The sequence below is a fragment of the Zalophus californianus genome, chromosome 8 (genome assembly GCF_009762305.2).
Source record: "Zalophus californianus isolate mZalCal1 chromosome 8, mZalCal1.pri.v2, whole genome shotgun sequence".
Lineage (NCBI taxonomy): Eukaryota > Metazoa > Chordata > Mammalia > Carnivora > Otariidae > Zalophus > Zalophus californianus.
This window is the reverse complement of record NC_045602.1, coordinates 65,882,887-65,897,001: the sequence shown is the minus strand read 5'-3', so window position 1 is coordinate 65,897,001 and position 14,115 is coordinate 65,882,887. Positions and strand designations below refer to the sequence as shown.

The following is a 14,115-nucleotide window of genomic DNA, read 5'->3' as shown; positions in this document are numbered from 1 at the left end:
AGCAACCAACACTGGGGATACAGTGGTCAACAAAACAGAAAATAGATACTATCTGTGCCTTATTAGAGATTAAGTCTACTCCAGGAAGGAAACATTATCCTTCATCCCATAGATGTAGGAACTGAGATTTCGAAATACTAAGTAAATTGTTTAAGGTCATATGCTAATAAGTAGCATAGTGAGAATTAAACCCTGTCTGACTTAAAGTCTGTCTGACTCAAAGCCCAAATTTATTCTACTTTACCACATTATCTCTCCATTATTCATATATTCAACAGAAGTATATCAAGTACCTACTGTATGTCAAGCACTATGCTAGGAATAAAGATGAAAGCTACAGTCCATGACTTCAGGTTAGTCAGTGGAATCAGACATACCAAGAGCTGCAATCCAGTGAGATAAATGCTATTACCAAAACACATTTAGAGTCTTAGAGAAGCACATATGATCACAGATGAGAAGAAACTTGAAGAGAGGCAAGCCCAAAAGTAAGACCAGTCAGGGCTACCACATTAATTCAAAAGTCAGGGATGCATCTAAGAAATATTTAGAAGATAAATCACAAAACTTGGTAATAAGACAGCAACTATGACTATATCCTAAGTGTGTTTTTAAAGAAGCAAAAAACAAAAACAGTAAACTCAACAAAAAATATGAGGTCCAATGAGAAAACCTGAGATGCCCATAACAAAATTCAGAGTCAATGCCATACTTGGGTAAGAAACCCATATATTTTATAAGTCATTTTAAGGTCATTATAGTCATAAAGTTAACACAATCTACTTTTGAATCTTTTTTTTAATTGAAGTATAATTAACATACAGTGTTATATTAGTTTCAGGTGTACAATATATGATTCAACAATCCTATACATTACTCAGTGCTCATCAAGGTAAATGTACTCTTGATCTCCTTTATCTATTTTATCCCTCTTCCATCCACCTCCCCTTAGTTTTGAATCTTAAACATTCATAGAACTAAGGAACACTTCTCAGTTTACTTCCTCTATTAGACAAATGGCTTCTTTTAGATATACTTTTACGAAGCTGCTTCTCAGAAAATACTTAAGGAGAATCTACATGACCATGCATCATTTAATTTTTGTCCCTGTTAATTTTTTAAGTTAAAAAATGATTTTCAGAATAGAGGACTTCTAAAGTTCCTTCCAACTCAAGATTCTAAAACAAGAAAAGCCATAACAAGTATATCGTAACGGTCAGTAGAGATCTCTATAGTTATCTAATGCGGTTGAATCATATCATTGTTCTGATACCATTAACAATGTTCTCAATATTTAAAACCCTAATATATCCATATTTTCAACTGCTTAGGTAATATGAATACACACTTTTTAAACTTTAGAATTATGAAATTCACAATGGTATAAACTTGCTAAAATTTCATAGAAAGTAATATTCAAAATGGGTTACAGAACTGCATGACATCTCAAATAGAGAAATGATTATTTCTACTGTCACCAAGCCCAAGTCTGATAACTTGCACTGAGAAAGAAAGATTTCATTTGGTTGAAGTACAAAAATGCCCTGTGGCATGCAGAAGAGCTGGCCCATCATTCCCAATCTCTAAAGAGCTTCCCCTTCCCATTAAAGAGGACTGATGCCATGTCACAAGCTCTTACAGAAATTCTTTGATTCAAAGAGCTACTCAATGAAATCCAGGATTCATCTCAAAATGCAGTGAATCGCAAGTGAACAGATTTCAAAATTATAAGGCAGAGCTGGTAAACTGGCATGAAGAAGTCAATGCACACAAGGTCCAAAATGGCAAATCCAAAGACACTAATCAATATTATTACTTTTAGTAAACACTGTAGATAAAAAAAAATTCTACCATAAGCCTTCTATAACAAAATTCTATGTCACAACTGAAAACAGGAGTACAAGAGTGGCAGGTCAAAGGTGTAATTGTAAGTATATGAACAGATTTCTACTTTGGCCAAGATGGAATATCAGGAACCAAATTTACCCTCTTGCCTGAAACAACTGGAAAAAAAGGACAAAATATATTAAGTGTTTTTCAAGGCAATGGACATCAGGCAACAAAGGACAGTAGATCCTTGATAGGTGGGAAACGTACAAGATGAATCCTCAATTGCCCCAACTTATTACTTTGAAAGAGTTCCTAGGCCATACAACAGATGGAGAACCCAGGTAGAGCAATGACCTCCCTGAGGTGAGGTGGAACTTAATCTAGAAACAGCAAGGTGACTGTCATATACAAAGTAGAGAACCTAAGAATAAAGAGGTTCACAAAAAAATCCAGAGATCTGCAGAGGGTATCCCTCAAGTCTTCCACTGAGTACTTTTAGTATATACACATGTGGAAACTACCCAAGAACAGTGAAAAAAACCACCAAAAAGGATTAGAGGGAACACCACCCAAGCCTCACACACATCCAGGAATACCTCGTTTTCACCACCCAAAGTACTCAGAGGGTTTTGCCAATAGAGTGACAAAGCGGTACTACCTGATACAACTTAAAAGCAGGATCCAAAAAGATCAAACTGTTTCCAAGTAATTTAACTATATCCCAGAACAAAGCTCAAGAATACCTAATGAAATACAAAAATACCCAGTACCCAACAAGGTAAAATACCAAATGTCTAACATCCAATCAAAAATTACCAGGTATGCAAAAGCAAGAAAACGCAATCCTTTATGAGGAGAAAAATCAATCAAAACCAATCTAGAAATGATACAGACAGAATTAGTAGAAATAAACCTTAATTTAGTTATAACTATATTCCATATGCTCAAGAAGCTACAGAAAAGACAAAGCATCAAAGCTATAGAAATGGGAGATATAAAAAAGGACCGAATTTCTAGAATAAAACTGTAATGTCTGAAATGAAAAATATGCTGGACACAATTAACAGCAAATTAAACATTACAGAAAAAAAGATTAATGAAGTTGGAGACATAGCAAGATAATCTAAAATGAAACAGAGAAGACTGAAAAAAACTGAAAAGAACATCAGTGAACATCAAGCAGTCTGATTTACATGTAATTGGACTTCCAAAAAGGGAAGTGGGGGCAGGAAAAATACACACACACACACACACACACACACACACACACACACACTTAAATATTCTTTATAAATATGTATTTTTTAAAATAATGGCCAAAATTTTTCTGAATTTGTTAAAAACCACAAACTGACAGATCCAAGAAGCTCAACGAACTCCAAGCAAAACAAACATGAAGAAAAGTATATAGTTTTATTTAGAAAGGGTTCTCACTCACAAATTCTGTAAACAAATCAGAACAAAGTCAGAAATGACTTAGATTAAGTCTAACTTTTAATTTAACTTACTGGGTACAGTCAACTGACAATTTAATAGAGTACATTAACTTGAGTAAAGTACTCAACAGAAATCTTAATGATTTTTTTTATTTGAAGATTTTATTTATTTATTTGACAGAGAGAGAGAGACAGCGAGAGCAGAAACACAAGCAGGGGGAGTGGGAGAGGGAGAAGCAGGCTTCCCGCTGAGCAGGGAGCCCGATCCCAGGACCCTGGGATCATGACCTGAGCCAAAGGCAGACGCCCAACGACTAAGCCACCTAGGCGCCCCAGAAATCTTAATGATTTTAAAGTTAGCAAAATATAGCTTTAAAAACAATGTATATTTTGTAGCTCTATTAGGCAAATAATTCATTAAAATAAATTTATCTTATTTTAGCAAATTATTTTTTAAAAAACTAATGCCTACTTCTTCCTTCTTTTATTAATTTTCTTTCCTTTTAATTTATATAGGTCATTCAGAACAAAATTAGGACATTGAAAAAACTTTTAAAAGAAACTGAGAGGTGGAACTGAAAACAGAAGCAGATTTGAGGTTTGGAATGGAGCTCATCCTCCAAAAAAAAAAAAAAAAAAAAACCTGGCAACTACTATTTTGAAACACCATTACTTTCAAAATATACATAATGTATTTTTAAATATAAAACTGCACTCAAAATGGAAACAAGCTAAAGTGTCTGTTTTTAGCACCTCCGCTAACTGAATAGGACTCAAAAAAATCTAAGTATTTTTTGGAAAAAGAATCATTCAAATAAAAAACATTAAAGTGGAAAACAAGGGGTGCCTGGCTGGCTCAGTCAGTAGAGCATGAGACTCTCAATCTCAGGGTCATGAGTTCAAGACTCACACCTTGGGCATGAAACCCACTTTAAAAATAAATAAATGAAGTGGAAAACTAAAGTAATGTATTTTCCTATTTTGTAAAAACACCTTTTTTTTTAGGGTTCAGAATACAATTTCAAAATTTTCTGTCTAAAAACAAGAGAGGGGAACAAATTCTGAGTATCTACTGTAATAGCTACCCTTCCTGTCATGTGTGTTCCCTAAAATAGAAGTCAATTTAATTATTCTACCATTTTGCTTAGAGAATAATGGGATAGCTCAAAGACAAAAAATAGTTCCAGGGGAGAGCTGCCAAAAATATGTTTACTAACCCTGGAAATAAGTAATGTCTACATTCCTTTTTCCTTTCTTAAAGAAAAAAATGTATACACACATTTAGATAATATATATATACTTCTTTGGGTGCCTATACAAATAAAACACCTTCAGAAAGTATATAGTAGTATAATACTTCCCTGTAGGATCAACACATACATCAAAACAGCACACAGACTACAAATATCTCTGAGCACACAGACTGAGAAGTTACCACTGGAACATTTATGAATGTGACTTCTACATTTTTTAAATAAAAAATCTAAAAAGAAACATAATTTCATACAAAATACAGAAATGACACTTTATTAGCCTATTCACAGTAGGCTTATTCCTTAGTAACAATTATTTATTAATAATGCACCAAATTCCCACATATATAAAAGGTAAGAATGCCTTGAAATTTAAAGTTCCAAACTACTCTTGTAATCAGATTCTATTCAAGAGACAGAAGGCTAAATACACATTATTTTGAGCACAACTATAACATTCAGAGTTTGTACTTAGAAAACCTACACAGATGTACTTAGAATGCATGTATGCTACAATACCTATAATGATAAAAATGGTTTTTATTTCACTGATCTACCTACCCTTATGATTTTGATATCAATTCCCATCCTAAAAAAACTTTCCTACTTATTACAAACCCAGTATCACAAACATAAAAGACAAAGATTTTCCTACTAAAATCATTACTTGTCATCAAGATGTCAGCTACTGGCATTTCACAACTCCCTTAAAAATACTTTAAAATGATCTCCTAAATATTAATCTGTTAATTCACATAATAATCTCAACAGACTTGAGTTACTGTACCCACTTAAATTACTTGCTACAGCAAGAGTTCTCACCAATCAGAACTGTTATTTGAAATTCTCTCTTCTGAAATCTGTTATTATTTCACCAGTTTCAAAATTTGAGCCACTTATTTTTAGACACAGAGGTTAATAAGAAACATTTCTGCATCAAATACACATAACTTCACAGTAGAGCCTTTATTCCCCCTCAGGAAACTATTCTCATATTCTATTTTTACCAAATTATTGGAGGACAATGTGGTTTGGATTTCAGCACTGAAGACAATAAGTGACAATACACGGTTTGCAGAATAAAAATTAAAGTTTCACAATTTTAACAGGTATAATTATTAGGTTGTGATAAATGGGCTGGTGGGCACGTAAGACTATCACCCCTTTCAAGGTCCAATTCTTAAACCACCTGAATTCTTTTGGCCAAAGAACCAAATTAGGAGCCTCAAACATAAAGTCTCTAAGTTCTCAGTATACCCTTTTTCAAAGAAAACAAGTTACCTAGAAAAGAGGAAAAGGACACTTACATTTGGAGCATGACCTGGTTCAAGAATACCCCATCCACCAAAGCCACATATTCATCCAAGTTGGTCCCATTTCCTGCAGCGAGAGGTCCAAACGTTTTAACCTAGAACAGAATGATCATTTAGGACACGAACGCCCATCTCCATCTCCGCGGCGACAAATAATGCAGCAAAATGTAAAATAATGCAGCAAAATGTAAAATAAATATCCAAAACCCTACTTACCCAAGTGACCAAAGGGCTGGTCATAAACTGCTCCAGAAGGGGAGTAAAAATCTCGTTCTCCATTTTACAGATAATGTATTTGAAAAAGGGAACTACCACAAAAATACGCCTAGGGAAGGGATCACTAAACGTTGAAGTAAGTAGAAATCAATGAAAGTCCATTTTGGCACAGGAAGAAAATCCCATCGTGGAGGGGAGAAAAACTCTCCCTCCTCAAAAAACACCCCAGAGGGGAATGAGCCGAAAATCCGAGAAGCGGCTTCGACAGCAGCCACGAGCGGCAGCTTGCGCTGGAAATGTCTGTACCGGGCGAGGAGGGGCAGAGAAAAGGCATCTGGAGGAGGAGGAAGGGAAAGGGGGCTGGAGCAGCAAGACAAAAAGCCCGTCAAGGTTGCCCAGCTTCTAAAGGAGCCAGACCAGCGCAGCTGCCCGCAACGAATTAATCCCAACGTGGGCTAAATTAAATACCACGTTAGATACCACGTTAGGGGTTCCGAGCAGCAGCCAGGCTCGACCTCCGCGTTCCGCTCAACACGTTCCACCCACCAGTGGGCATGGAGCCGCTTCGATCCGCGGAGCCTCCCCTGCCAGCAGCCCCTCACCAACGACAGGCAAGGCTCGCCTCTTCCCCCCGAGCAGACACCATCCCTCCGCCGCCCTCAAGCCTCGCCTCCAGCCCCCTTCCCCTCCCGGGGGGTGGGGGCTTGAATGGGTGTCCCTAACCCCCCAGTTTCCTGAGCCCCGCAGGCTTTTCAGCGCGCCTCTGGGAAGCCCTGGCACAAAATCACCGCCGCGCTCCAGCCTCCTCCTCCGCCCTCTCTGGAGGAGCCGGAGTAACGGCCCCCGAGCCGCAGTGCCGCATCACACCCCGCTCCTCGCCGCCCAACCAGAGCCACGAGCCCTCCGTCAAAGGGAGCGCGCTTCTCCCTCCGCGCCCATATCCTTCCGCCGACTCACCGCCCCTCCCGCGCCGCAGCCTCTGGATTGTGGGAGAAGAAAACCGCTGCATGAGCGCGCTCCCGAGCGCGCGCGCCCCCCGGGTCGGCCCCGCCGCCGCCCAGATTTTGGCGGCGGGCGCGGGCGTGGACGCGCTCGCTGCAGCTGCTGCGGTGACCCGCGCCTCGCTCGAGCCCAGGACTGTTGCCAGGGCGTGGGGGGCGGGGATGGGGAAGGCAGAGGAAGGGGTCTCTTTGCTCGGTCGCTCATGCCTAATTATGGTTTATTTCCTCCCCGAGTGCCTTCTTTGATGTGTGAAGGAGAGGGAACGAAATCCTTCTCTTTTAAACATGAGGGATGCAGACTGCCTTTTTCGGACAGTTTGATTTGGTTTCTTAAGCGTGCTTTCGCCCGCAAAACGGAGTAGGCAAACTCAATGCAGCAAACAGCAAAAGAGGGACTTGAGCTGCAAACTTGGTTTTGTTTTTTCTTTTTTCCTCTTCTCCTTTAAAAAATCCAGGTCACTAAAGCATGAATGCTCTTCAAAGTTGCAAGTGAATGTAGTAGGATTTTAAATAACCAAAGCTGTCTTTCAACATGGTATTCCCTGACTAGAGCAAACGTGATTCAGACATTGTTGTTTGATTATCTGGCAATTGAAAAAAAAATCCAAACAAAATCAAGAGCTACTAAAAGGAAACATTTGAAAGTCATCCAAGATGGGTGACAAACAGATTACATATTTGTCATAAATCTATGCTATGCACGACTGGAATCATCGAAGTAATTTTAACAGTTCCCCCAGCAAAATCAAATGTTAACTCCTCATTTTGAAGGAACATAAAAACCTCTTTCCCTGGCCAAAATGGGCATGTAAAACAATTTTTTGATAAAATAAATATAGTATTAAAGTTTTGCAGTGTGTGCTGTTTACATTTACATAAATCTCTACTTTGAGTACTTATATGATATTTTAAAAGCAGTAAAAATGTTTTATAACACTAAATTAAGAAACAGCAAAATTTCTTAATTAGGTCATTGAGAGCCTGGGCTCTAGAGTCTTCCTGCCTGCTTCAAATACCTACCAGCTGTGTGAGCCTAGGCAAGCTAGTGAACCTCTCTGTGCTTCACTTTCTTCATGTATAAGGCAGGGCTAATAATAGGGTTAAATTAAATGGCAACCTATAATAAGTGCTCCATAAATGTTCTTGATGTTGTTTTCATCATTATACCCCCCAAATGAAGAATCTTTAGGAAAAAACTTGAAATGTAACTTTTCCTATTTCAGTTAGAGGAGAAAGGATCTCGCTGTAGAGACCAGAGAAAGGCCCTTCCAAAATCATCTTAATTAAAATTAGGATGCATTCATGTGGCACTTTGCAAGGTGTGTACAGAGTAGAACCTTGCATTGCCTGGGCCGGTACACAGCTTTGGGGCATCCTGGTTGCTAGCAGTCTTTTCCTTCTGCTCTTGATGACTCTTTCTTAATCACAATCCTTTATTTGGAAATGCAGACCAAGAGAGAGCTGGCACCAGGAAGAAAGCATGGCTTTCAGAGCTGCCCAATGCCTGATATGCCCACTTTTCTTTGTAATCCCTAGGAAGCTCGACCAAACAACATGGAAGTGCTCATGCGTATACTGGGGTTTATCTTCAGATAGACCCACCTGCTTCATCCATAGATGAAAAACTCATAAAGTATTAATACCAGGTACAATAAGCTAGGGGCATTTTGGACAGTGATGACCAAAGTGTTAGCACATTAAGATAGAATTGTGTATTCAGTTTACATGTAAAGCTAGCCCTCACAAATCTGGATTCCCCTCTACAGCCAAATGGCCCCAGATGCTTCCTGGTCTATCTTTAGCTTTTACACATACACACACACACACACACACACACTCTCTCTCTCTCTCTCTCTCTCTCTCTCTCTCTCTCTCTCTCTCAACAAAGAAACATGAGGAGTTAATTGTAAAAACAGGAAGCTTTAGACCCGACTGAGGTCTGGAGTAACTTATTTGAAAACCTACCAATTCACAATTCCCTAGTTTAACAGCAGCCTTAGAAATGCTTTATAATATCTCAAGAGTACAATCAGGAAACTTCTTTGTCTGGCAAAAAAGGGATTGTACATTATACACAATTTAATGGTCTTCAAATTGCAACATCCTGTAAGATTAAATCCAAAAGTTTCCTCCTATCTTCCTTTCACTTAGGAAGAGATTACTCAAGATTTCTTCCAGGTATTTTTTTTTTTTTTTTTTTTTTTTTTTTGGTACTCGGTAGTCATTTATTTATCCTGAATTCATCTTTCCTTCAAATGTTAAATCCAGCAGGAAAGGGCTTTGGAAAAAAATCATACCTATCTGACTAGGTCCCAAGTTATTTGTTCTGCTCTTTTCTGATCAGAAGTTAAATGTTTGGAATGGACCATGATCCCATTTAGAAGTCACTAGAGAATGATTCTCTCTTGTGTATTATAATTGATGCTTCCCCTGCAGGTTACACATACCTAATACTATCTGTATACCAAAAGCACCCATGTTTACCTTCATCTTGATCTACTATAGTAAGTGATAGACTCACTCCAGAAATATATTGGGTGACACATATTTACAGAGCTAATCACATCCATAAGCTAGTATAATAAAAATAACACAAATACAACAGCAGAATGGCACCGTTGTTTATAATAGCCAAAAAATAGAAACAACCCAAATGTCCATGAACTGATAAATGAATAAATGAAATGTATTATATCAATACAATAGAATATTTTGGCAATAAAAAAGAATAAAGTATGATACATACTACAACATGGATGAATCCTGAAAACATTATGCTATGTTTAAAGAAACCGGTCACAAAGTAGCACATATTGTATGATTTCATCAATATGAAATGTCCAGAAGAGACCAATCTGTATAGATAAAAAGTAGATTAGTGGTTGCCTAGATCTGAGGCAGTTGGGAGGAAATGAGGTTAGTGGCTTAGGGATGCATGGTTTCTTTTTGAGAAAATGAAAATATTCTAAAGTTGTGATAGATGCACAGTTCTGTGAATATACTAAAAATCATTTAACTGGATACCTTATGTGGTAAATTGTCAATTCTCAAAAAAGCTGTTTTATTTTTTTTTAAAAAGATTGGCACCATTACTTCACGAGTATTTAGGAAGAAATGCCATCAAGAAATCCAATCTCTCATATACTTTTCAACAGGGTCTCTAAGTCCTCTTGAGCTAATGAATAAGATTTTAAACTCACCTAAGATCACAGAAGGCATATGTCTTAATTATCTAACATACTTTTAAGAGAAATGTTACCTAATGAGAGGGAAAGAAGAATTCGGTATAGGGTTTAACTTCTTTGAGCATCAGTTGAGCATCCGTTTCCTCAACTGTAAAATGGGCATACTGGTTTTGTTTCTTACTGGGCATCTACTTATGGTTCCTCTCAAATGCCCTATTGCTGTGGGGCAAACAAAGTGAACCACCACCAATTCACCATTATATTCCATGCTACCACACCTATCTGAAATGTTCTCTTCTGCTTCCTCACCGGGTCAGCTCCCATTCGTCCTTCAGGATTCAAGTGTCTCTCTCCGTGAAGCATTCCTCTTCCTCGGGTTGAGTTGACCACTTCCTCTTTTGTGCCTTGCACAGTATCTAACCTCCCTTTATTTCTGTAACTTGCTCTGAAAGACACGTACTTGCTGACATGCTCTTCTGAGTAAATGGGGAACTCTTGGAGACTGACATTTTTAAATTCATCCTTGTGCCCCTGGCATTTAGGACAGCGCCTTGCTATTATGGGCACTTTCAGTCAATACGTCAAAGACTGTTCTTTCAACCATGGTGACCAGTTTAAATTCCTAACAATTGGCAAGAGCTCACAGCAGAGCAACTTCCGAGAAGGACTACTCTAATTAACTTAATGACCTAGAGGAGGCATAAGCAGGCGATTACTGCTTGCTAGTGAATTTGAAGAACGAAAAAGAAATTGAGATCATAAAATAAATGGCTTTCAAGACAGGTTTTTCCCAGTCTATATAATTTTGTTTTCAGAGAAAAGCTTAGGAGAATATGTAAGCATCATGTATTCTTCTATTTCTCAGCTGTGTATAATGGTATTTATCCTTTTCAGCACCCAAACTGTGTTTCAGTTGTTATCATTTTGATGCAAATCTTCTAGAAAGTTGTCATTGTCTAAGCTTTATTGGACAGCATATTCTGAACAGAAATTGACCTTTTATTAAAGAAATACATCCTCATAATCAACCTGACTGTGTTGTGCTTTTAATATAATTATGCATTCACAGGCCCTTAAGAAACGCACTGAGTGTTTGACCTACATTCACAGGCCCAAGACAACTATGTTTTGAGTTTTTAATTTTACACTGAACAGCTCTTGGTTTTTGTTGCTGACAGTATCTCTATCGAAAGTCCCCATTTTAATTTGCTGCTTCTCGTTTTCCATGTGCAGGGAATTCACGGATTGTTAAAACGGTCTAAAAAAATTAATAATTTTTGAGTGAGAACCTGATGGGCTCTCCTATGAGTCAAGTCCATGAATTTATGGTATGGCTAAAAGGTTCTCTTGGTGTAATGTTCCTTCTTTCAGTTTCTTGGTCTTAGGTGAGGTGGTGCTAACCTATTCCTTTAACTAGTTTGCTGTGATAGGACATGAAAGTTAGTGGTCACTTACCAGATATTTCCAGGGTATGACTGTCCTATCATGTGATCAGTTCCTTGTGTTTGCATGGTTCTTCCTTTAATTCCTTAATCCCACGCAATAGGTGGTGACTCATTCCTACTTCCAATGCTCCTGATGGAAAGCTACTAAGCAAATGGAAACCTGATAGAAGAGAAATAACAACAAGTATAGAAAAGGAAAAATATTATAAAATGGACCTTTACAAGGTGAAAAAAAATCACTCTCTTATTCTGACTGTAAACCTACTCCCAACCTCTACTGTCTACCCATGTACATCCTAGAGACAGGCATCAGCAATACCTGGTTAAAACAGAACCTAGCCTATGTCAGAATCAATGATGGATCATTAATAAAATAGACAGAAACGAGCAAGTAGGTTTCTACATAAAGTACTTGTGCTTTTAGGCTACTGAAAATAAATGTGGGCTAAAACAATTAAATACTTCTAATCCTAGAAAAAAATGTAGATCTGCTCTCATAACAAAAAATACAAAGTAAAAATGATGATAACCATTACAAATAAAGAAATATGAAGATGTTTTATTTCCTTCTATTGAATGACAGTAGGAAGTTATATAAAAATGCATTTACTGATATATGAGATTTATATTTGCTGTTCTTCTATTGAAAGTTAAAATTCACATGAAACTTAAAAAATTGCTTAATGTAAATGTTTTTATTTCCTAATTTTCGATTAATATATGTCAGTTGCATGTTTTCAAATATTAGCTTGAGAAGAGTTCTCCGATTAAATTTTATTTTGTGAAATTTGTAATTTAAATATCTGTCTTTGGTTTCTTAAACTAAAATGGCAATATAAAATATTCAGTTACATGGAGCTAAATATGTCTCATATTTTAAAAATTACCTTATTTTCTTGTTATGAAAATAATACATTTCATTGCTATAGTTGGAAAGATCAACAACATAAAGAAAAAACAAACAAAAAAACCAAACCCGTAATTGTACCACACAGAGATTAATATACCGATGTATTTATTTCACATTATTTCCAAAAACTGTACCACTCTCACATTACCATTAGAAAAATATAACAATGTTCAAATTTGAATATGCCTCTCAAATTAAACTAATCAATAAATGGAATCCAAATGCATTTTTATTTTTATTTTTTTAAATGGACATAGTTTGTTTTTTAATTTAAATTTTATTTTATTTTTGGGGCTCCTGGGTGGTTCAGTTGGTTAAGCATCTGCCTTTGGCTCAGGTTGTGGTCCTGGGGTCCTGAGATAGAGCCCTGCATCAGGCTCTTTGCTCTGTGGGGAGCCCGTTTCTTTCTCTCCTCTCTGCTTGTACTCTCTCAATCTCTCCTTCTCTCTCAAATAAATAAAATCTTTTAAAAACATTTAAAAAATAAATTTTATTTTACTTTTAAGTAAACTCTATGCCCAAAATGGGACTTGAACTCGTGACCCTGAGATTAAGAGTCACATGTTCTACCAACTGAGCCAGCCAGGTGCTCCCCAAATGCATTTTTAATAATAGGATTCATCATGTTAGATGTGTAGAACTTCCAGTTTACCAATTTTTAAAAAATGTATTAGTGTTTTTTTTTTAAGATTTTATTTCTTTGATTGAGAGAGAGAGAGAGAAAGAGTGAGAGAGAGAGAGCATGAGCAGGGGGGAGCAGCAGAGGGAGAGGGAGAAGCAGACTCCCCACTGAGCAAGAAGCCCTATGTGGGGCTCAATCCCAGGACCCTGAGATCATGACCTGAGCCAAAGGCAAGACACTTAATGGAATGAGCCACCCAGGCGACCCCAGTTTACCAAATTTTAAAACATCAAACCTCAAATTCCCACAACCATGTTCTAAACTTGGCTCATACATCCTGCAAAAGAATAAAAAATGTATCCTCTGAGTTTAGAATAAAACTAAGGTTGGACCAAATGGACTTCACAGACATATTCAGAACATTCCATCCCAAAACAACGGAATACACATTCTTCTCTAGTGCCCATGGAACATTCTCCAGAATAGATCACATCCTAGGTCACAAATCAGGTCTCAACCGGTACCAAAAGATTGGGATTATTCCCTGCATATTTTCAGACCACAATGCTTTGAAACTAGAACTCAATCACAAAAGGAAAGTCAGAAAGAACTCAAATATATGGAGGCTAAAGAGCATCCTACTAAAGAATGAATGGGTCAACCAGGAAATAAAAGAAGAATTGAAAAAATTCATGGAAACAAGGGAAAATGAAAACACAACTGTTTAAAATCTCTAGGATACAGCAAAGGCAGTCCTAAGAGGAAAGTATATAGCAATACAAGCCTTTCTCAAGAAACAAGAAAGGTCTCAAATACACAACCTAACCCTACACTTAAAGGAGCTGGAGAAAGAACAGAAAATAAAGCCTAAACCCAGAAGGAGAAGAGAAATAATAAAGATCAG

The 14,115-nt window shown here is 37.4% G+C and overlaps 1 protein-coding gene across 5 annotated transcripts in view; it reads right to left on the bottom strand.

Annotated features, from left to right (window-relative positions):
* The window catches only part of CCDC88A (coiled-coil domain containing 88A), a 118,409-nt gene extending 111,486 nt beyond the window's left edge, over window positions 1–6,923 (bottom strand). For all 5 annotated transcript variants that reach the window (XM_027620946.2, XM_027620947.2, XM_027620948.2 and 2 more), the window contains exons 1-2: window positions 6,049–6,923; window positions 5,827–5,927 (exon numbers count right to left, since the gene is read on the bottom strand). In XM_027620946.2, coding sequence (XP_027476747.1) covers window positions 5,827–5,927; window positions 6,049–6,111 — 164 coding nt within the window. In that variant the 5' untranslated portion in view covers window positions 6,112–6,923. The remainder of the gene's footprint in view (window positions 1–5,826; window positions 5,928–6,048) is intronic.
* Between the last annotated feature and the right edge of the window lie 7,192 nt (window positions 6,924–14,115).